The sequence below is a fragment of the Schistocerca gregaria genome, chromosome 2, assembly GCF_023897955.1.
Source record: "Schistocerca gregaria isolate iqSchGreg1 chromosome 2, iqSchGreg1.2, whole genome shotgun sequence".
Classification (NCBI taxonomy): Eukaryota; Metazoa; Arthropoda; class Insecta; order Orthoptera; family Acrididae; genus Schistocerca; species Schistocerca gregaria.
The window spans coordinates 570,757,825-570,782,127 of NC_064921.1; the positions used below are offsets into that span (position 1 = coordinate 570,757,825).

At 38.4% G+C, this 24,303-nt stretch overlaps 1 protein-coding gene across 4 annotated transcripts in view; it reads left to right on the forward strand.

Moving 5' to 3' along the window:
- The window catches only part of LOC126332942 (pleckstrin homology-like domain family B member 1), a 996,704-nt gene that overhangs the window by 724,039 nt on the left and 248,362 nt on the right, over positions 1-24,303 (forward strand). For all 4 annotated transcript variants that reach the window (XM_049996695.1, XM_049996697.1, XM_049996694.1 and 1 more), the window contains 7 exons: positions 9,911-10,033; positions 10,293-10,444; positions 13,557-14,038; positions 16,530-16,755; positions 19,856-20,007; positions 22,725-22,856; positions 22,942-23,199. In XM_049996695.1, coding sequence (XP_049852652.1) covers positions 9,911-10,033; positions 10,293-10,444; positions 13,557-14,038; positions 16,530-16,755; positions 19,856-20,007; positions 22,725-22,856; positions 22,942-23,199 — 1,525 coding nt within the window. The remainder of the gene's footprint in view (positions 1-9,910; positions 10,034-10,292; positions 10,445-13,556; positions 14,039-16,529; positions 16,756-19,855; positions 20,008-22,724; positions 22,857-22,941; positions 23,200-24,303) is intronic.

Genomic DNA, 24,303 nt, shown 5'->3' on the forward strand with positions numbered 1-24,303 from the left:
TCAGTCTCATATCCTTAACCTTGGTATCATCAGTCTTCCCTGGCATCAGAAAGAAAACAACCCTCTCTGTCCTACAAGAATTAGGAATGTTTCCTGCTACTAGCCAAACCCTAAACAGTCTATGCAAGAATCTATGTAAACCTTCTCCTGCTATTTTAAGTAGATCTGGACTGAGTGGGTAAAATGTTTCAACTGCCCACTGGATTATTATTATTATTATTATTATTTATTATTAATAATAATAATCAGCACATTCTCTAAAATATTCTCAGTTTTCCCTTTGATTGCTTATAAATCAGTTCCTCTCAGGGACAGATTCCTGGTTTGTGTTATTTGTGAGTGTGCTTTGAGGGAAGTGAACCTCAAGGAGCACATTCAGTGGCATACTCACGGTCCTCGTATACTCGCCATCTTCCTTCCTTGGAATTCCTACTGGATTATATAATATTCTTGTGGAATTTTGTGAAGTCTATTGCAAGTAGCTGTACCTTTCACTTCCTCACAGTATACCTTCTAGAATGATAGCTTTGCTTGTTTTCTTGATTACAAGGCTTTATTTCCCAAGGACCTTCTGATATTTTTCAAATTGTCCTCTCTTTCTTGTTAGGTTAACGGTTTTCTTATGTGCTTCCTTTGTAACTTCAGGTTGTTGTTCCATCAAGGTACATTTCTGTTTGTCCACTTCTTGGTGACTGGGCAGTTTTCTAAATATTGAGGTCTTGATGGCGAATATCCTCAAAATCTACTGGTTTCATTATTGTTTTTCTGACTTCAGACAAGTGAGAGTTTGGGTCTTTCCCATATGAGGCCCAGTCCTTCTTCCATGATCATGTAGGCTATGGTTTGTTTAATGCCCATTTCAGTCTTGCACTTAATATATATGTGGTGAGGTAAGAATGGCTTCAAATGCCACATGCCATTGTTCAACATAACAACCCATTGGAGTGAACCCAAAAGTTATTTCAAATGCTTCTTTCTCTCTATTTCTGTTGGTGGGTTCCCTAACCCTGCTCAAGATTTCCAAATTATTCTGTGGAAAAAACTTGAGTGTTAGTGCTTCCCCATGCCAGGTTCTGGGCATTGGTATCAAAACCAACTAGAAGTTGTTCATTCTGCTTTGAGCAGCTGCTTACCAGTGTCCTCATTTCCTGGAAAGGAATGGAACTGTCCTCATAAGGAAGGTAAGTCAAGGCCAATTCAATTTCTCTCATGTTCCCTTCCCCACACTGTTTCATCCTTTATTTATTTATTTATTTATTTATTTATTTATTTATTCTTTGCCCATGGACTCCAGCTGAAAATCCAGCTGAGAGTATTGGTCGTGTCACACAATAGGCTATTAACATCAAACTTGATTTCATTATATATAAAACCACTGTCCTTTCCAAAGGCCTCACCTTCAGCCCCACTCCCAGGTTCAACCAAACAGCACTCATCAAAGATTTACTGTCCTACACTCGTACTCTCTGCTGGAAATATCACTTTGCCATGAAGAAAAATGATCCTAATCCTACTCCTAATGATCCAACTCCCCAAGGCACTATCCAAATTGAACCCTGCCTGGAATTGTTCCGTTCTCCGTCAAGCGGGACCCACCTCCTCTTCCTCAAAATCACCCTCTCCAAACCTTTCAGGAATTTCTGACTTCCAGCCTTGCCTCTCAATCCTTCTTAAGAAACCTTAATCCTACTCCCAACATCACCACTGCTGAAGCCCAAGCTATCCGTGATCTGAAGGCTGACCGATCCATCGTCATTCTTCCGAACAAGGGTTCCACAACCATGGTACTTTATCGTCGGGACTATGTGGCTGAGGGACTGCGTCAGCTTTCAGACAACACCACATACAAAGTTTGCCAAGGTAATCCCATTCCTGATGTCCAGGCAGAGCTTCAAGGAATCCTCAGAACCTTAGGTTCCCTACAAAACCTTTCACCTGACTCCATCAACCTCCTGACTCGACAGACACCCCACACCCCTACCTTCTATCTTCTTCCTAAAATTCACAAACCCAATCATCCTGGCCGCCCCATTGTAACTGGTTACCGAGCCCCCAAACACCTTCAACCCATTACATGCAGTCTCCCATCCTTTATCAAAGACACTAACCACTTTCTCGAACACCTGGAATCCTCACCCAATCTGTTATCCCCGGAAACCATCCTTGTAACCATTGATGCCACTTCCTTATACACAAAAATTTCGCACGTCCAGGGCCTCACTGCGATGGAGCACTTCCTTTCACGCCGATCACCTGCCACCCTACCTAAAACCTCTTTCCTCATTACCATAGCCAGCTTCATCCTGACACACAACTTCTTCATTTTTGAAGGCCAGACATACCAACAATTAAAGGGAACAGCCATGGGTACCAGAATGGCCCCCTCGTTCGCCAACCTATTCATGGGTCGCTTAGAGGAAGCCTTCTTGGTTACCCAGGCCTGCCAACCCAAAGTTTGGTACAGATTTATTGATATCTTCATGATCTGGACTCAGAGTGAGGAACAACTCCAGAATTTCTTCTCCAAACTCAACTCCTTTGGTTCCATAAGTTTCACCTGGTCCTACTCCAAATCCCATGCCACTTTCCTTGACGTTGACCTCCATCTGTCCAATGGCCAGCTTCTCTCATCCGTCCATATCAAACCCACCAACAAGGAACAGTACCTCCATTATGACAGCTGCTACCCATTCCACATCAAATGGTCCTTTCCCTACAGCCTAGGTCTTCGTGGTAAACGAATCTGCTCCATTCAGGAATCACTGAACCATTACAGCAACAACCTGAAAACAGCTTTCGCATCCCGCAACTACCCTCCCGACCTGGTACACAAGCAAATGACCAGAGCCACTTCCTCATCCCCTCAAACTCAGAATCTCCCACAGAAGAACCACAACAGTGCCCAACTTGTGACAGGATACTTTCCGGGACTGGATCAGACTCTGAATGTGGCTCTCCAGCAGGGATTCAACTTCCTCAAATCATGCCCTGAAATGAGATCCATCCTTCACGAAATCCTCCCCACTCCACCAAGAGTGTCTTTCCGCCATCCACCTAACCTTCGTAACCTCTTAGTTCATCCCTATGAAATCCCCAAACCACCTTCCCTATCCTCTGGCTCCTACCCTTGTAACCGCCCCTGGTGTAAAACCTGTCCCATGCACCCTCCCACCACCACCTACACCAGTCCTGTAACCCGGAAGGTGTACACGATCAAAGGCAGAGCCACGTTTGAAAGCACCCACGTGATTTACCAACTGACCTGCCTACGCTGTGAAGCTTTCTATGTGGGAATGACCAGCAACAAACTGTCCATTCGCATGAATGGACACAGGCAGACAGTGTTTGTTGGTAATGAGGATCACCCTGTGGCTAAACATGCCTTGGTGCACGGCCAGCACATCTTGGCACAGTGTTACACCATCCGGGTTATCTGGATACTTCCCACTAACACCAACCTATCAGAACTCCGGAGATGGGAACTTGCCCTTCAGTATATCCTCTCTTCTCGTTTTGTGTGTGTGTGTGTGTGTGTGTGTGTGTGTGTGTGTGTGTGTGTGTGTGTGTGTGTGTGTTACAGAAATGATAATTTTTAAAGGTACATTTCAGTAATGATTGAACATATTTAAACACCATCTTAGTATTCACTCAAACTGTATATACATTTCTCTGTGAGATGTAGTTTCAAATGATTTTTAAAACATTTTAGGTCTGTTTCTTTTTTAATGATTTTGGGGAGATTATTGTAAACCTTTTGCCTGCTTCTTCAGGGGCAGTCATTGACAGTTTTATATTTCTGTTTATCGTGTAGTAATTTTCATTTCCTCTTGTACCGTGTTTGCGTACCCCTTTATTTAGGAGGTGTTTATCACTTGACCTTACCGCCATTATGCTTATGTACAGTGAATATATTGTCATAATATTATAGTGTACAAAAGCTTGCCTACAGGTATTGGTGGTATTTTTGCAATGCATCTCACAGCCCTTTTCTGAATTGTGAATATTCTTTTTAAGTAGCCAGCTTGTGCATTCCCAAATATATGAACTGAATAAGACAAATGTGGGAATCAAGTCCATAATACATTGATCTGAGGACTTTATCATCCACAGTCTTAGCTGTTTTATGCATGATGATGATCTGTCTGTTAATCTTTTTACACAGTGCATCTGTGTGTTCCCCCCATCCCAAATGTTTGTCTATTATAGTTCCTAAGGGAAGTCATTTGCGTAGAGTATAGATAGTATTGACCCAAGCACCAACCCTTGTGGCACACCGTGTTTAACTGTTTGCAATTCTGATCTGTAGTTTGTTATATTTCCACCACTAGTATGTCTGATTTCCGTGTACTGTTTCCTATTTGTAATGTGTGATTGAAGTATGACATAGCATTTTCCTCCAATTCCATACTGATATAATTTCATCATTAATTTTGAGTGGTTCACACAATCAAATGCCTTAGATAGGTCCATAAAAATATCACAAGTCTTTTGTTGCCTGTTAAGTAAATTAAGAATGTGCTCAGTTATATCTGTTGATGCTGTTTTTGGTGACTTCCCTTCTCTGAAACCATGTTGTGAGGAATGCAGTATACTGTACTTTGTTATAAAACTTAAAATTCTATTCTTTTTTATCATTTCATAGATTTTTAGCAGATGTTGAGATCAATTATATTGGCCTGTAATTTCCTAATTCATCCCTGTTCCCTTTCTTAAATATTGGCTTCACTTTACTTACTTTCAGTGAATCTGGAAATAAACCTTTTTCTATCCTGATGGTCACTAAGTCCCTGGAACAGAAGTCTGCCACTGGCATGAATGAAACTCCATTCTTAACATGTTTTGTTATTCTTTAGATCATTAACACTAGAGTCTATGAACCCATAAACATTCCTTGAGTGCACACACAGGCTACAAACGTAGCCCAACAAGAAATTGTTATCTCCAAATTAGGCCATAACTGAAAGAAAACACCTCATATAAAAACTAAACATAAAATTAATTAAATTTAACTTTTTAACTATTGTAAACAAAGAAATAAAAAAAAAACTCTTTAAAAATTGAAGTTGAAGCACCAGTTTTGGTGATGTTCACATAATTTTATTTTAAAAAATAATACTTGTTAGTTTCCTGATTCTCATCTTATAATGAAACCAATAAACAATTTTTCAGGATCATCTTCATTGAATTGGCATATATTCAGGGTAAAGGGAGCCTGATGATCGCTTCAAATGTGTCTCATACATGTCCACGACTGTAAAAGATATTATGGACAAATAAATTATTGTTGTTGTTGTTGTTATATATCTGCTGCATTGTTTAGTGTGCTGTGATCATGAGCCCTGCTACAAAAAGAACAACAGACAATTCCTCCATGAGTAAGTGTAACAGGATGCATGGGTTTTTCTGGAAGTCCAAGAAGTAGTCTGCCTTTCAGTTTGATAGCTCTGAGTACATTTTTCTGTGATATTCAATGCTCAATAGGAGATCTTGCTAGTGTGAATCAAACTTCTTGTAGGTAGTGAAGGCAGACAACTTTCATTTCATAGTTGTTCACCTGATACATCACAAGACCATTTATGCCCTCCGTATTCACAAAATTGGAAAACAGTGTGAGAGGCCATCGGTGACTGTTTCGAGTAAAGTCATGTTGTCTACACATTTTGTCAAAAATATTAATGCCGCACTTTGTTTGGTTATAAAATATGATGATTACTGGTTTTCTAGCATCACCACTAATATAATCAATTTTGTCATCATTGTGAAGTGCAGATAACAACAGAACTACTTCATTTCGCTTTGGCACATAACTGACAAGTCTGCAATCAGGTTGAAAACTGAAGATGGATTAATTTTTTTCTCAGTTTTGTGTTGTTTTGAATAATTCATAAATCACTGGTTTATTCTTTATTAGTGTTCCTACAACTGTAATCTGCTGAGTAAAGAGTTCTTCGTGTGTAGGCACACTAGTAAACCAGATGTCCAAAGTAATATTGCATCCCAGTCCATATAATTGACTCGAAATTCAATGGACGATATCAGGCACTTTATTTGAAAATGGTTCCTATGGTTTCATACCCATGTAAATCTCAAAATAATAGGCATATGTATACTTGACATCAACTACCATAATGCTGCTTTCTTTGGCGTGTATATCACAAAACTGCAGCATCTCTCAAGAGTGTCTAACTGCTCATCAGTCATAAATTTTTGCTTGAAGTGTAATATTTCTTACAGTTCTGAAGCATTATGTTAGTAATCAGTCATTTGGTTGATGAGCCTGCCTGTCTCTTACATTATGAAAGTAGAGTGTTCACAGTAGTAATTTGAATTTCTTCTGTGACATAGTTGTTTATCCTAATTCATTGCCAGTATCTTTCAAATTATCCCAGAAGTCCTTTGGATTTCTTCACCTGCATGGTAATTTAAAATTACTAATAAAATGCTTAAAGTACCTTGATTTCTATCAGGTCAGTATGAGATGCACCTCTGTCCCTTTGATGTTTCCTTTTTATGTTGTCAGTGTAAATGTTTGTTGAATCAATGAGAATGTTCCAAATATCATCATCGAAAAATAGCAGAAATGATAGAAGAGCTGTTTTAGCTTCTTTTGCCAAACCTAAGGCCTGGTAGACAAACCAAATGTTGAGAGATCTGGTTCTTGAAGTGGGTGCTGGGAACTTGCTTCATTTCACATTTAATTAGGTTGTAAGGTAGCCAAAGCCAACAGAGGCATATCAGATCAAATCTTGTTCAGTATTGTCTTCTTCAACTTCCTGTTCTGTATCAGACTTGTGAGGAGAGACAGGTAGGACATTTTATTCCACAAGTCCTTCTTCCTCCTCACTTTCACTCAAACCATCACAATCTTCATCAGCCTCCATTAGCCGTATTTGAATCTGTTCACGTGTCTTATTTATGTAACTCACCATCTAAATATACAGTATAAAAAATAAGAAATAACTCTAACTGCAAAAATGCTTAAAAATGACAATACAATAAAATGCACAATGCTTTTGTAGTATTTATCACAGTAATTGTATCATATTTATCTCAGTTTCTCAACTTACACATTCAGAAATTTAACTTCTACAAATTGTTGGGCAGCTACATGCTTAGCCCACAGACTTAAACGACAATTTCTTTACGCGTCCTTGTGCCGCAGGAGTTGGCATGTTACTAGAAAGAACTGGGATTCATACCTGATGAATACATGAAAAGGCAGCATTGTAGCAGGCCAATTGTTGAAAATGAAAGACTGTTTTACTCACTGGACTAGACATGTAGTATGCACATACAATCTAGTGGTACCATAAATTAACTTACCTCCAGTTCCTCAAAGGCCTGAAATGGCCCATTCACATAGGTAGGGATCCTGGACCAGGGTTATGTCCACCTCCTGTCTCCCAGAAGATAACTCATGGTGGCAATTACTTCTTTAACGTGCTGCACTTTTATCTGCAACATTTGCAGCCTCCATGTTACTGCCATGCTCACTTCCAGTGTCTTTGATTATCCTGACAGTAACATGTGAGAATCCTAAGTACAGTTTCATGTCCTGGTTTTGCACTGCCATCAGGAATTTTTCACAGGCTTTCAGCACAAGAATTTAGCCAACCAGTAATACCTTTTGGTTGATTAGCCCCAGACCTCTGCCAAGATTCGGTTCTACACCCTTATTTTCTTAAACAGAATCTCTGGAGAAGCATCCTTAAGAAGTTTTGGTACCCAAATTGATATCTTTGCGGTATTTTAGAGCTCTACTGCTGTCTTAACCAGCAGCAATGCCTCCTACCATGTAGGTATTTTGGGCATCACCTTCCTAAGCCAATCTGCTGTTCATATCCACACACAGAGAAAGATGGGACACTCTTGATGAGATAGAACATCATGAATTTGGATCCTTGACTTCTGGACTTGTCACACACACACACACACACACACACACACACACACACACACACACACACACACACACACACACACACACACCTGCCCCCCTTTTGTCTACTCAAAGAGAGCCATTTGAACAAGCTCCATCTACTGTGAAGTGATTTTGACCAGTGGATGCTCCTGTTGGGTAACCAGTTCTTTTTGGAGGTTTTGGTTACAGGAAGTTTTAGTTTCCTCCATTTATGTTTAGGAAGCCATTCCTTACCTTTGTATTTTGAGAAGTCTCCTCCTCCGAGCCCCAGAAAAGGTAAGAACTTGACTTGGTCCAATTTCTCAGTGACCATTTCCATTTCTTGGACTGGTCTATTGCCAAATTACAGAAACAATTTCCACCAGTTCCAGCCCCAATGACTGGTTGTTTGAGATCTCATCAATACCCTCAGTTTTTGTTTTGTTTTGTTCTGCATTCTCAATTTTGGGCTAATGAGAATTGGAGATTTATTTGGATGACTCAACAGACCCCACATGGTGCAAGGCTACTTGCTCAGGGAGGCTCCATTAATGACATATATTTCTATTCACCATGCACCTCTTGACATGGATTGCATCACAGCTTGGTATGGGTATCTGCATAAACGAGGAAGGACTGTGGGAGTGGATATGGAAGAGATGGGGCATTGGGGAATACACTTTGTACAGTTCATCTGCTGAGGCCTGTTTGGCATGGGAGACGCACCCTATGAGTAGTATCCCTCAGTTTCACCCAAACATGCAAATCTCTCTGTCCACACAGTCACTACTTCGACAATGTCCTACAAAGCTATCTTGCATAACCAGAGCTCAAATATCCCTTGACACATCACACACACATCTGTAGATATTGTGTTCTCATGCAATATTTGAACAAAAAAAAAATTCTTGCAGTGCCAAGTTTGTCTCAGTATCACATGCAGTTCAACAATGTCTTAGAAGAAAGTGTCAAATTTTTGGTTACTCTGATGTGTGCAAATAAGTGGCCACTTTTAATGTTTAAGCAAGGATATTAGAATAAAAATGGCTTAATGATTACAGAATTTGTGCTCTTACTCACATTTACTTGAACAGCAAGTGTTGCAATTCATTAAGTTCCTAATATCATTGTTTCACTTACAAATAGCATACAGATTACTATCCTCTGCACAGGATACAGTTTAGTGCTAGTGGATCATTTATTATTATTATTATTATTATTATTATATCAAAATAACTAACCTTACTCAATACTCACTATCCGGAAATATAAAAATCTAAAACAGTTGATACCTTGCATATGGAAACATTCAAAATAAATTTCTGCAATCTGTTACTCAGTCCTCTCCTGTGTGTGCTCTCTTAACTCTGTTCTCTCATTTTAAGTAATATTCTTTTCATTTTAATGCCTTGGATTTACAGATCTAACATCAATAGAAAAACATTATTCTTGTTATAGATAACCTTATGTATAAAAGCCATCTAGCTCTCAAGATATCAGTTAGAGATGCATTAGCTATTTTCTTTCAAAAACACTAGTGAAACTGGGTGAACAGTAAACAATTAACTGATGACAAATGGCAGCTATTTATTATAATTGAAGGAGGTGATTCTTTGTTCAGTGTAGTATCTTACCTTCCAGTTTATTAGGTTAATTTCACTTGCAGACACACGCATAGTATTAAGACTCATAGTAGTAGTTAGTTCGTAATGAACTTCCTAAGAGTTGGTTGAATTTTGTTAGTTATACCTTGATTCATTTGACAACCTCGGAGGTTCTTCTCCTTCATGAAACCTATAGAACATTACGAATGAATGAAAACAGGAATAATAGATGAAGAGGAAGAGAAGAAGCCTATTTTGATTCTGACATTTTACTGGGACACAACTGCACACCATATGGAATTATATGAGGAACATAACTTATGTCTTTATAAAATAAAATAGCTTCAAATGATGAGTCTGAGCACAGAAGGTAAAGACAGAGTAGTCAGATCACTTTGTTTTACAGGTTCAATGATTTGCATTGGTAGATCAAACTACCTGCGCTTCAACCATCCTGCTGAAGCACGCCTGATGAAGAGCATCTTGCCAAACACAAGAATTTCCATGGTGCCACTCAGTTTTCTGTCAGGTGAGTAAGGGTAACAACAGTACTCTTCAGTAGTTCTTTAATATTTCAGATATCTTGTTATAATTGATTATGTTGGCATGTGAGCTCTTTCTTGCCAAAAAATGAACCTGTTACTACATGTGACGAACTTTTAAATCTGAAATGATCTGACTATGGTTATCATACCTTTCCTATTTTCCATATTCTAAGTACACTTACAGATAGTCATATTGGTAGTAAATAACATACTAAGAAAGACCTGCCTTATTATTTGTTTCAGGGACTGATACTGATGACAGTAATCAACACAGTCAACAGATGCAGTTTGACAAGAAACCTCCTGTAGCTCCTCGGAGATCACCTCGCGACAGCTGGGGTGATGTAAGCAACAGCAGCAGCTGCACAAGTGAAGACTGCTGTGTTTTAGGAAAAGTAAGTCAAGTCACTGTATTAATTATTTAATAAGATATCATACAATGTTTTATAGTAGATGTATAATTGATTCAAACACAGCTTCATAAATTGGATATTTTAATCGTAGTTATTTCAATAACATACATGCACAAAGTATTCCTCATTTTGCTTGTGCAATTAAAGCTTTCAACTCAATAACATGCTTGTGCTCTTGATTCTTATAACATGGCCTTCATTTTAGTGTGATAAAGATTAATGGATTGTTAGTATACTCCTAATCTATCTATAATCATAGATGTTTAAGGATTCAGCATTCTATGATAAAGCACTCTGTGATCCAAATTCTAAATCACTCAAAATGAAATCAGTGATATCTCAGTTCCAAATAAAATGAAGGGACACACAGTGATAGTGTGTTGTACATGAATTAAGATGTTAAGTTCATTTCAGAAATCTGATTTATAGATTAGCTGATAATGTTATGCAACACTTGCAGTTCCTCCCAGCTTTCCTGTAAATTGCCATTCATTTTCTAAATATTTCCTGAATATATTACTTCCTCTCTCCAACAGTTGGAGATGTAAGACCTATATATCACAGACTGACCATTATTTTGAAATGGTACAGCATTGCTTATCAAGAATTATGTACCCATCTCACTATTTTCACTTTGAAATATTCAAGTGTGTGCCTCCTTAGCTGAAAAGTCAGAATCCTTCCTAGCTGAAAAGCCAGTATATTAGGCTGCTGTACAGAGAACACATGTTTGATCTCCACACATTAAAGAATTATATGCAAATATTGCACTCAGTCTCATGATTAAATCTAAGCAACTCTTAAAACTAGTTGTGCTTATTTCAATAGCCAACATTAACGGCTTATAAAGTGGTGCACCAACCATGTACCCGTTCTATATGATGCCTAAGATAGAGGATGAAGTAACAAGTCATTTGACACGCAAGTGTCAAAACCGAAAATCGTGCCATGGATTTTTTCTTAAACTGTATGTAGTCAGGTTGGTGTAAGTTGAACCCTTACAGCTGGCAGCCCTGTTGCTGGCTTTCAGTTACAAAGTGCAAATGGCTGCAGGCAAAAGAAATAGCAATCTACAGAGCTTTGGCAACACAGAGCCACTGGCATAGATATGTTTACAAAGTTGCATGATGTGACTGGTGGCAGTAGGTATGCAAAGCTGCTGGGCCCAGCCCACTGCATCTGTCATGTATCTTCTTGCAGCAACTAAATATGAACTAATGTAAAATATTACCATGATCAGGTGATAGTGAGTAACAAAACTAATTACCTTGTCCAAAAACAGCTCTCATATCCTGTCTCCGAAGACACCTAATGCAGTTCTCACATCACTCAATGATACTATCAAGCCTCTATATGATGCATGGTGGAGGGCACCTTGTACCATTGTTGGTCATTTCCTTTACTGTTCCACTCACAAATAGAGTGAGGGGGAAAGGACTACCTTTATATCTCGGCACAAGCCTTAATTCCTCTCATCTTATCTTTGTGGTCCTTATGTGAAATGTACATTGATGGCAGAAGAATCATTCTGCAGTCAGCTTCAACTGCCAGTTATCTAAATGTTTACAGCAGTTTTTCAGAAAATAACATGGTCTTATCTCCAGGGATGCCATCACAAAGCATCTCCATAATACTTGTGTGCTGATTGACTGTACTGGTAACAAATGTAGCAACATGCCTCTGAATTGCTTTGATGTCTTCTTTTAATACAACATGGTGGCATTCTCAAAACTTCAACAGTACACAAGAATGGGTTGCACAAGTGTTATGCTCATGGTCTCCTTTACAGATGAGCTGCACTTCCCTAAAATTCTCACAGTAAACTGAAGTTGACTGTTTGCCTTCCCTACTTCCATCCTTAATTCCTAGTTTCATTTTGTATCACTTTGCAGTGTTACACCTATTTATTTAAGCAGTGTGACTGTGACAAGCAGCACACTACTGACACTGTATTTGAACCTAATACGACTCTTCTCTCCCCCCCCCCCCCCCCCCACTCATCTGTACCAATATACATTTTTATACATTTAGAGCAAGCTGCTATTCATCGCACCAAATGTAAATTTTGTATAAATCATCTTGTGTCCTCCTACAGTTACTCAGCAATGGTACCTTGCCATACACCACAGTACCATTAGCAAACAGCTGCAGATTGCTGCTCATTTTGTCCATCAGATCACTTATATATATAGGAAATAAGAGCGGTCCTATTACACTTTCATGGGACACTTCATAAGATACATTTCTCTCTGATGTACATGCACCATGGAGGACAACATAAAAAAGCACTGTTACTTAAAAAGTCTTCCAGTCACTCACATATCTGGGAACATAATCTATGTGCTCAAACAAAAGTCTCAATGTCAAATGCTTTCTCGAAATGGAAGTATATGGAATCTGCTTGTTGTTCCTCATCCATGGTTCACTGGATATCATGTGAGACAAGGGCAAGCTGTATTTTGCATGACTGATGCTTTCCATGACTGCAAAAACCAAATCATGTTCACTGTTAGCACTTCAGTTCACTCTCATCATGCCTTGAAATATTTTCCTCACAATACTACCTGTTAACACTCAAGCATAATCCCACACATACACAGAATCCCCTCCCCTCCTATTACAACACAAGCTTTTTGGAACTGTGCTGATAGAACTCTCCCTGCAACATGCCCTCTGTTCCTGTACCCACTGTGCTCTCCACCTCCTCTAATCCCTGCCTGCTGCCCACCCCCTCCCCCCTTTCCTGTTCCCACTTCATTCCACCTTTTTCTCTGTGTCTATGGTATCACCGGTTTCTTTTTAACTGGATGACATCTCCCTCTCCGACACCTTTCCCTGTCTTATTTCTTTCTGTTACTCTGTGTGCTTCTCCACATTCCCTCACATTCCTTCACTCTCAGTGTACCTCTCGCTAATCCCTTAATTCGTTAACATATATGTAAACTTACTATCTACAATCTGTTTGACATTGTGATGTGTTGGGGATTAATTAACAGAGGTATTAATTTGTGCTAAAAGTACCTCTATTGACTTTTATTCTGTCTTTAAATTGTGCGTTGAGTGACAAATTTCAAATGCATCATTTTTGTACTAGGTTTCCAAGTTTGAATATCTAGCACGTGCTAATGGTGCATCTAAACCTCCACCTTCACCAGCATCAGGTCTGCAGCAGAGCCAGCACATTTCTCCAAAAGTTTTCCCACCGAACAGTGTTACAGTTAACTCACCAGCCTCCGCAGTGCTTGGACCAAATGTTAAATCTCGCAGTGCTACACCAACAAATCCTAACTACAGTAACCCCAGTGCCTTCAACAGTACTCACAGTGGCAATTCATCAGCATTTAGTAACATACAAGCAAACAATGTAATAGCTGGACATAGTGGAACTCCCACAGCAATGATAAATGGAGGCTCAAGATCACAAAGTGCAACCCCTACGCCATCGTGGTCACCTCGATCGGGTGCTGGCCCCCATGCAGGCAGCCCATCAGCCTACGAAAATGTAAACCCTCAAGCAGAATCTCACAGAAGCATTGCAACACCAAGTCCAGCCTTCAATAGAAATCCACTACCATGGTAAGTCAAACTGTATTGTAATGGTTAAACTACATATTCTACGCTCTAAATTATATTACTTTTAATGTGCACAACTCAATAAAGTTGTCATAAAATATGATAAAACTATAAAATTAAAGAGACAGAATGGCTGACAAGTATTTCACTCCAGAAAGAAAAATTCCAGTATTTCCAGTAATGCTTTGAAAAGTAATAAACAAATTCTAGCTTTCAGAATTATTAGTGCTAAGGGAGGGAAGATGGATACATTAGACAAGATGCACAAGTCACTCAGACTTCAGGAATAGAGGAATCCAAAATCAGCTTAGGGAAAGATAAAATAGATATTTATAATGTACAGAGTGTACATAAAGTCTGGGAACACTTTCAGTTATTTATTGCACAAGAATTAAACATTGTACGCATATTGCATTTTGAAGAGAAACTCTGAAAGTTTGTTTTACAAACATTCGATATGCAAACCATGAGTGACCCAGCAGTCATCAATACGGTAATTGAATTCTTGCCACATCCATCCCAGCATGGCATCATTGACCGTGGCAGTCACTTCCCGTATTCTCTCTCAGAGCTCTGCTACATCACATGGTAGTGGCGGTACATACACCAGATCTTTAATGTGCCACCACAGAGAAAAGTCGGGCAGAGTGCAATCTGGTGATCGGGGAGGCCATTTCATAAAATGCGCTCCACATTCACTTCACTTACACTGGGATGTCCACTTCTCTTTGCCGGGCACATGCAACCCGTTTTAACAAATTTGTTGTACCAGTGGTAAATGGCCTTCCTTGTTGGTGGCTTCTTACCACACTTGGTTCTAAACATAGATTGAACAGCTGTAGCACACTTGTTTTTGTCGAACTCCAACACACAGAAAGCTCGCTCCACACCTGAACTTGCCATGTTTGCGACTATGCTGACTAACGGCAGATTATCAAACGACAGTGTGGCGGTATACATGAAAAAAGACTTTCAGGGTTTCTCTTCAAAATGACATGTATGATATCTGTACAGTGTTTGATTCTTGTGCAATAAGTAATTGAAAGTGTTCACGGACTTTATGTACACCCTGTACTTTACTTTATTGGGTTGATAGTAAAACACATTATCACCTTTTGCCACAACTACTCTCAGAATTTCAGTATGCGCAAAAATATTCTTTAGTTACACTTTGAATGTTTTCCAATCTTAGTTTCATTGTTTATTCTAACAAGCATATTTATGAAACTTTAATTTAACTTCATAAAAGAAAGAGAAAGCTACCCGTAGAAAGCTATGAGAAGTGAAGGTCGTGCATTGATTTTTTTTTTCTTATATATATATATTTTCCTTTCTTCTAATCATCTACTTCAGCTGTAATGCCCACCCATTCTAATCCCTCCAGTTAACATGTTTCCCTCTTCTCTGTGGAATGTTACCTAGTTAAACTCGTAGCCTTTTCTAGTTCCGTCTCCTGCCATTAAGCTTATCATTAATTTTAACCGAAAGAGACAAGAACAGTACTAGGACACAAATCTTGAAATGATTTATCATTTCCCAGTGAAGTGTTCTGTCTTTCTCTTTTTATCTTTGTCACTGTTCACCAAAAAATATTAAATAGCTGTATAAGGTCATGTAAATAAAATAGAAAGAAACTTCCACATGGGAAAAATATATTAAAAACAAAGATTCCAAGACTTACCAAGCGGGAAAGCGCTGGCAGACAGGCACATGAACAAAACACACAAACACACACACAGAATTACTAGCTTTCACAACCGATGGTTGCTTCTTCAGGAAGGAGAGGGAAAGACGAAAGGATGTGGGTTTTAAGGGAGAGGGTAAGGAGTCATTCCAATCCCGGGAGCGGAAAGACTTCCCTTAGGGGAAAAAAAGGACAGGTGTACACACACACACACACACACACACACACACACACACACACACACACACACACACACACACATATCCATCCGCACATACACAGACACAAGCAGACCTTTTGTGTCTGTGTATGTGCGGATGGATATATATATGTGTGTGTGTGTGTGTGTGTGTGTGTGTGTGTGTGTGTGTGTGTGTGTGTGAGTGAGTGTACACCTGTCCTTTTTTTTCCCTAAGGGAAGTCTTTCCGCTTCTGGGATTGGAATGACTCCTTACCCTCTCCCTTAAAACCCACATCCTTTCGTCTTTCCCTCTCCTTCCTGAAGAAGCAACCATCGGTTGTGAAAGCTAGTAATTCTGTGTGTGTGTTTGTGTGTTTTGTTCATGTGCCTGTCTGCCGGCGCTTTCCCGCTTGGTAAGTCTTGGAATCTTTGTTTTTAATGTATAAGGTCATGGTTAGAGACAGCAAAATTTTGTACATGTGCTTCAAATGTCCTAAACACATACTTGTGTATGAAGTGCCAGTTCTTTTCATTATAATTTGTTTCATCAGAGCTCATGTTTATTCAGACAGTTCTGTTGAAATATTGTGTTGTCACTGACTTTGTGTCTCTTCCTCATAATAATACAGGTACAAAGGTGGATATCATAGTCCCCGCAGTGTAACACCATCACCACCTCGTGCGTCTACAACTAGTCCTTTGTCATCCGGCCATCGACGTACCTCTTCAGCTGGTGGCAATAGCTACGAAATGATGAGGCATCGTGTGAACAGCCCCACCCCCAGTTTTGGATCCAGTTGTAGCATTGAGGATCTCCATGCTCGCAAAGAAGAACTGGAGATAAAACGGAAGCAGGTTTGAGAAGTTTCCCTTACTTCATTGTAATAAAGGAAGTTGAAGCTGTAGAAGTATATTGTTCAATGTTGTTGGCAATATTGGTGATGGAATTTATTGATAGTAACAGTGTTTTTGTATTGAAAATGTCATTCGAGCTTCTTGCAGCAGAATCAACAAAGATTAAAGTGAAAATTAATGATGGTACTCTTGTAACTTGTTTATTTTTGGTCAGTAAATAATCAGTCTGACAATCTTTCTTAAAGAAAAAATTTATGTAGAACTTACTGCCCTGAACATAAACTTTCTTCCTTGAATTTTTAAGCAACTGCTTGCTTCTACCATGGTTGGTAAATAAGGTACAAGGGGAATACTCATTTTCCGGATTTTAGAACAGTTTGCTAAAGTGTATGCTTTGTTCTATAAAATCAAGTACATTGTCTTGTACAGCTAGTAACATATCAACTAGACACTAAATTCTCTAGTTTGATCTTCCAAAAGGATTTTCAGACTATTTGTGAATAACATGGCAATTCAGTCACGGACTCTTATGCTGCTAGAGAGTTAAAGTTTTAGTCCAGAAAGTAATGAGATCTATTAATAATCACATTAATACTTCAAACTCATATTTCAAAGTACAGTAGTAAATGTTAAGTGTTTGTTATTGAAATCATTCACTTGTGCCGTAGTGCCTGACACAATGTTTCTGATATCATGCACCATAGTTCCATCTTCTCCATATTGTATGTCTGAGGATGGCCTAATTCAATTTAAAACTAGCCATTACAATAAAAATACATTATCTAAACTATGATAGGTTATTTATACATGCAGCTACACCCAAAACCAAAACTGCATTCTGACAGATATTGAATATACCAATGTGTGTATGTGTGTTACTTGTACTGCATTAACTGGATGTAACAATTTAAAACTTCAGTTTTTCATTGCATACTAAAATTGATAACTCACAGACTGCATTATGTCTCTCTCTTCTTACTTCCATTCAATGAACAATACCACTTTTTTGTCTTTCTTTCTATTCACCTATCTGTATACATAAATTTTTACCCATCTACCTATCTCCACTTTCTCAACATGTAACTTGCCTTTCATCTCATCCACAGAACTCCTTTGGTGTCACATGAAGCACATATGTAGATAGAATCCACACCCTCTTAGTTTGTGTGTGGCACACACAACAAATTATATGACATACTACCCTGAGATTTACTCTTATAAGTTAATTGGTGGACCCGGAGTAGTTTTTAGGACTGGTACACTAATAAGACCAGCCTATGTAAGGGTCAGCAGCTTTGCTATGGAACACAAGACTGGGTTAAATTTGTCAATGTCCTGAAACCAAGGATTAATGCCATGTTACTACTCAACAATATCAGAAAAAATTTGAAGATCTGATGACTTGATTGGAAAATATACACTGCCAACAATTCATATACTGTCTCCAGCTGATTTTTACCGACTTGGGCTGATAATCTTCACAAAAACAAAACAAGGAACTGGTTCAGAATCAATGAGCAAAAGTCACACAAAACTGCCACACTTCAGGTGAATGAGGAAACACACAGAATTTATTGGTGTAATTGGCAAAGATCATCTCATTCGTTAAATACTAGCATCCAACTGGCTAATGACCCCAAATTGCAATATGGGCCTCTTCTTACCAAGCACATGCATACTCACAAAACTGCAACACTTAGCTAGAAAATAAGAAATTGACTAAACAAAAGTCAACTCTAATACAGGGGAAAGCGTTTCAGAAAACCTGTAGGGTTTCTGTACTACAAAAGTAACCTTGCTTATCATGAAAGATTACTAACTCTTGACTTTTAACACGTTAATTAGTTTGAAACATAACCTCTTCCTCTCATAAAATGGTAATATGGTATTATTGGTCTGGAGGCACCTAACACAATTAATGCATACAGTACCAATCACATTTAAGTTGTTCATTTTTAATCTTAGGTGAGCAGCTTTGATCTCCTAAGGGATCATCTTCACTTCTTATATTCCTTGATCACTGTAGGAAATGTTGGCATGGAGCAAGTCCATTTGTGCAGGTCTGCAAAACACCTGCCCAGATGGACCTGCTCCATGCCCATGGTTCCTACAGTCATCAAGGAATGTAATATCTGATGATAATCTCTTATAAGATCAAAACTGGTCATCTAAAAATAAAAAATAAATTAAATGTGATCACAACTGTGTATATTACAAAAGATTCTAGTATTACAGATCTCTGCTTTTCCTGGAACAATGCTCCAAAAAATTTACCACCTGGTCCAAGTCTTTCTATTTGACACCACTTTGATGATTTGTGCATCCTTGCGATGATGATGATGATGATGATGATGATGATGATATGAAATCATTAGGAACACACACACACACACACACACACACACACACACACACACACACACACACACACACACACACACACACAGTTCCTGAGTGAAGAAAATATACACCTGGCTGGGAACTGAACCTTGAATTCTGCTATCTAACAGCAGAGATGCTAACAACTACACCACGATCTGCAGGCACATCCCCCTTGGAGGGCACACAATTTTCCCCCTACATTCATGAGGGCTGGTGGTCAACTCCTGATTTTATGAGGTGCCAGCCACGACATGAAATTGTTTTAAAATTCAGGCCTCCCAGTCTCCCAGAGCAGAATGCAGCCCTTTTTATGGGACACTCACTGCTTCCACTACTATCAGTCCTTCGCAAAGTATTGCTTCTTGATAGCATTTCACAAAAAAATTTCTAACAGAGCTAAAGCTAAAATACACAGAAATGATTTGGAATAAACAACATAAAATGCTTACTCTTATGAGGGAAATGAATGTCCTGTTACAGCTCTCTCAATATAAGTTGTCCACATACTGCATAGTGTGTTAATTTTTCAGTACTATCTCTGGTAATGTGTTTTTTGCATGGACTGTTTTGAGAACATTTTTGAAGAGTAACTAATAAAATGAATGATCTTTGTAATTTTGTTGCTATTGTTTTTCTATGTTTGGTAGCTTCCACTTTTCAAATATAAGATCAATGAAAATTACTGGATGCTTCATAGAAGTATTATTTTTTTCCTTAGGCACAAGAAGAGCGGCTGAGAGAACAAGAAGTAGAAAAAGCTGAGCGTGCTCGTCTGGAAGAAATACTGAACATGTGTGCTGAATATGAACGTCAAGCACAGTCTGAGCGGCAAGCAAAGCTCCCTACAACACCAACACTACAGCAAAACCGGTAATGATAATAATGTCTTTTCTTTGTATAAAACACACAATAACAATTAATCATACTTGTTAGGTTTATAAAAGGTAGTAAGTCCAAAAATCTCAAATTTTCTAATGTCATTATTTCTTTGTGCTGCATTTTTTAAATTATTATTATCAGAATATGTCTTCACTAATATAAGATTATTGAGTGACTAAATAAGACTGCCTCAGAGTAGTGTGGAACTTTCTCAAATATTTTATACCAGCTATTAACAAGAAGACAAAGAAATAACTGGTCATAATACATTACTAACAACATAATAGAGAAAATTGTGAAGACTACTATAGTTGTCACTACAATGTTACAGTAAAACACATTAGATGTTATAACTGCGTTAGTAGTAAACCAAATTCAAAGGTAATTTTGTGTAATGTGATTAGAAAAATGGTGTCAATTCACATTGTGTTACACAAACTGCTACATTAACTATAATTTGTATATAAATGACTCATAAAAAATTTTGTATTTTAGCTATGTTTTGGCATAGGCCTGAACAAGTGATGCTAAGTGGAACACTTGCCAGAAATTTTTGGAAAGATTAAGTTGGTACTATTTGCTTTTCTGTTTTAAACTTTCTTATAGAACTCATCTCTTTATGAAATTATCTTACAGTGCAAATTGTTGGTAAATGTCATTCATTTCTAAGAAGGAAATACACACAAATGAAGGGAAGAAGTTCTTTTGAACAATTTTTGTTTTACAAATGTTTTACACTGAGCTGCCAGAAAATTATGGCCAAATAGCACATGTGTCCACCTCTGGCAAGGATAACAGTGGCAATGCTTTGTGGCATGGAAGCAATGAGACCTTGGTATGTTGTTGGAGGGAGTTGACACCACATCTGCACATATGTCACCTAATTACCATAAATTCTGGGGGGGGGGGGGGGGGGGGAGGAGGGGGGATGAGCTCTAATGCTGCATTCAATCACATACCAGATGTGTTTGTTGGGTTCCAATGTGGTGAGTTGGGGAGCCAGCATTTCAATTTTAACTCTTTACTGTGTTCCTTGAATCACTCCAACACTCCTGGCCTTGTGACATGGTGTACTATCTCGTTGAAGAATTCTACTTCTGTCAATGAAAAATGATTGTCATGAAGGGGTGTAGGCAAACAGTGTACAGTAATCCCTTATCTGTCATGGTACCTTGCACAAGCTCCACTAGACCCGTGGATGTCCATCTGAATGTTCTCCAGAGCATAATGAATCCACCCCCAGCTTGGCTCTGTCCTGCAGTACAGGCATCAAGAAGCTTTTCCCCTGGAAGACGAAGGATTCGTGCCCTCCCATCGTCATGATGAAGGAGGTATCAGAATTCATCAGACCATGTAACGCTCTGCCACTACACCAGTGTCCAATCCTGATGATCATGTGCACATTTCAGCTGTAGTTGCCATTGTTGTGATGTCAACATTGGCACATGTATGGGTCATTGGCTGCGGAGGCCATCATTAGGAGTGTTCAGTGCACCATATGTGTCAGACACACATGTACTCTGCCCAGCACTAAAGCCCAATGTTAGTTCTCCACAGTTTACCGCCTGTCCTGTTTTACCAGTCTGCCCAGCCTACAGTGCCCTACATGTGTAATGAGGGGTGGCTGCCCAACTTCATAATATCTGGATGTGCTCTCACCTTGGTTTCATCATATATTGAAGGCACTCCTCGAACAGCTGATAAATCTTCCAGGTTCTGAAATGCTCATGCCAAGCATCCAGGACATCACAACCTGGTCTCGGTCAAACTCAGATTAGATTGAGAGCCTTCTGCATTCTACACATGGAGAGCATGCTCACTGATACTACATGCACTCTACATGTGTCTGGCTTGTCAGGTGATGCTGCTATCACCTGGACAGGTTTATATCGATAGTAGGTTGGTGGTCATAGTGTTCTGGCTGATCAGTGTACGGTATAGGTGATTGGACTTAATCCCAAGATTCATATATTACCAGTTTCATACAGAGAATCAGGCAGACAGGTAATAAGAGAATACTTCTATGTTGTTCACTGATAACTATGCACTGAAGAAACACTGGAAGCCATGTGCATGTGTATCACACACTTCGTAAGTAATTATTAACTATGCATTGTTTCTAGTATGAGGTAAAGAACAGCGTGTTTTTTCTTTCTTTCCTAGCAGCTTTTACCATCCCAACATAAACTTAACATAATGTTACACTTAGCATGGTGGCATAGTGGAAAAATACTGAATTTTGATCTCTGAATGGCAGGAGATCCCTGTCTCACCATTTAAATTTAGGTTTTCCATGATTTCCACAAACCACCTCGGAAAAATATGTTTCTTCGACAATGACATAGCCAGTTGCCTTCCTTATCTTTGCATAACTGCACTAATGCATCATCTTTAATGAGCGTCTTTATCAATGGTTATTACCTTGAAAAACTATTGTGTTGTTCCATTCTGAACAAAGATTGAAGTTAAAACTGACTAACGGATCCAACAATTTATATGCATAGAAACACACCTGTAAGAAACTTTTCTTTGAAACAGTTACTTGTTTTAATGTGAAGGAGCATGCACCCAGTGTGCAGAACTGTTGACAAAGTTGTGCATTTTATGATACAAACAATTAAAAACATGTAATGCTAAAAATGACTTGATTTAATTTTTTATTATAATATTGCTATATAATTCACTGACAATATTTTTACACAACACAGAATAAAAACAAATGGTTCTTTGCCAAGAGACAAGAGACTGACATCTCCCGGAAATCCACCAAATGGAACAATGCCCGATGATTATGGACCAGATGTATTTACATTTGATGTCACAAACAATATCATAACTGGGTATGAAAATACATTTCTGAAAAAATATTATTGCACTACCATAACTTTTAAAGAATTGTCATGTAACTGAAAAAAACTTTTGTAGATTCTCGTCTGTGAACAGCCCTTCATCACCGTATAATAATTCAAATCCTAATTATGTTGCCAATGATCCACAAATGTGTACATCAACCAGCACACCTGCTACAAGCTGTATGCCTAATAAGAGGACTACTCCAGCTAATGGAAATACCTTTAGCCCATATGAAAATGTGGTTATTCCTTCACCTGGGTCTGTTGTATATCCCCAGAGCCCTCGAACCAGGATAAAAACCATTGCTACAACTAAAGATCACAATATAAGGTATGACATATCTCATATCTGCATTATTACTTCTATTACTAAGCACGCATGTTACTTCGTATTAACAGGGCAGTGTAATTTTGATCTAGTACATACAAATGTTTATGAACTGAGTATAACATTAGTAGAAATGCATTGAGAACTGAAACTGTGTGAGATTAAGATATTCTGTCATATTTTAAAGGCTAATTTCTGGTCACCTTCTATTAGTCTTGTTGGTCTGCTAATTAGCAACAAACTTCTTCGTGACCTTATGGATTCACAAATAGCAGTAAGAGGGAATATAGATATGTTAGACATTTCAGGATTTAAGCTAGCTTGCTACTTCTGCAGAGTAGATATGGATGGAGGAAGAGTTGCCACATTTATTAAAAACTGCCATAAATTCAAGAACATTGACATTAATAAATTCTGTTTAGAGCAGCATCTAGAAGCATGTGCAACAGAAGTAGAGTTCCATAACAGATCCTATATAATAGTAACTATTTACCGAGCACCTGCAGGAAATTATAATCTATTCATAAATCATCTAGAAGCTCTTTTGGGTTATTTAACAGTAAGAAACAAAGAAATTTTGATTGTTGGTGACTTCAATACAGATTTTCTAATTCAATCTTCCAGTGAACATTTACTGCAGTTACTAATGTTGTCTTTCAATCTAACTCACACTGTAAACTTTCCAACTAGGATCATTAAATCCTCAAGGACAGCCATTGATAACATTTTCATAGACAAATCAAAGGAGCAAAATCATATCATAAAACCTGTAATAAATGGACTGTCAGATCATGACATGCAGCTCCTTGTTTTAGATGTAAATTCTAAGCAGATTATCAAGACTGCTAAATCTGAGTACAAGAGAGTATTCAATCAACCAAAAATTGAGTGTTTTAGAAAACTGCTCAAAGATATGAACTGGAAAGATGTTTATAGTGCTCATGACGTGAATGAAAAATATAACACATTCATGAACAATGTCAGTACCATGTTTGAAAACTGTTTTCCTCTAAAAGTTACTCAAATTAAACAGAAATCTTTAATAAAGCCATGGATCACACAAGGAATAAAGATTTCCTGTAAGACAAAAAGGAAAATGTATCTGTC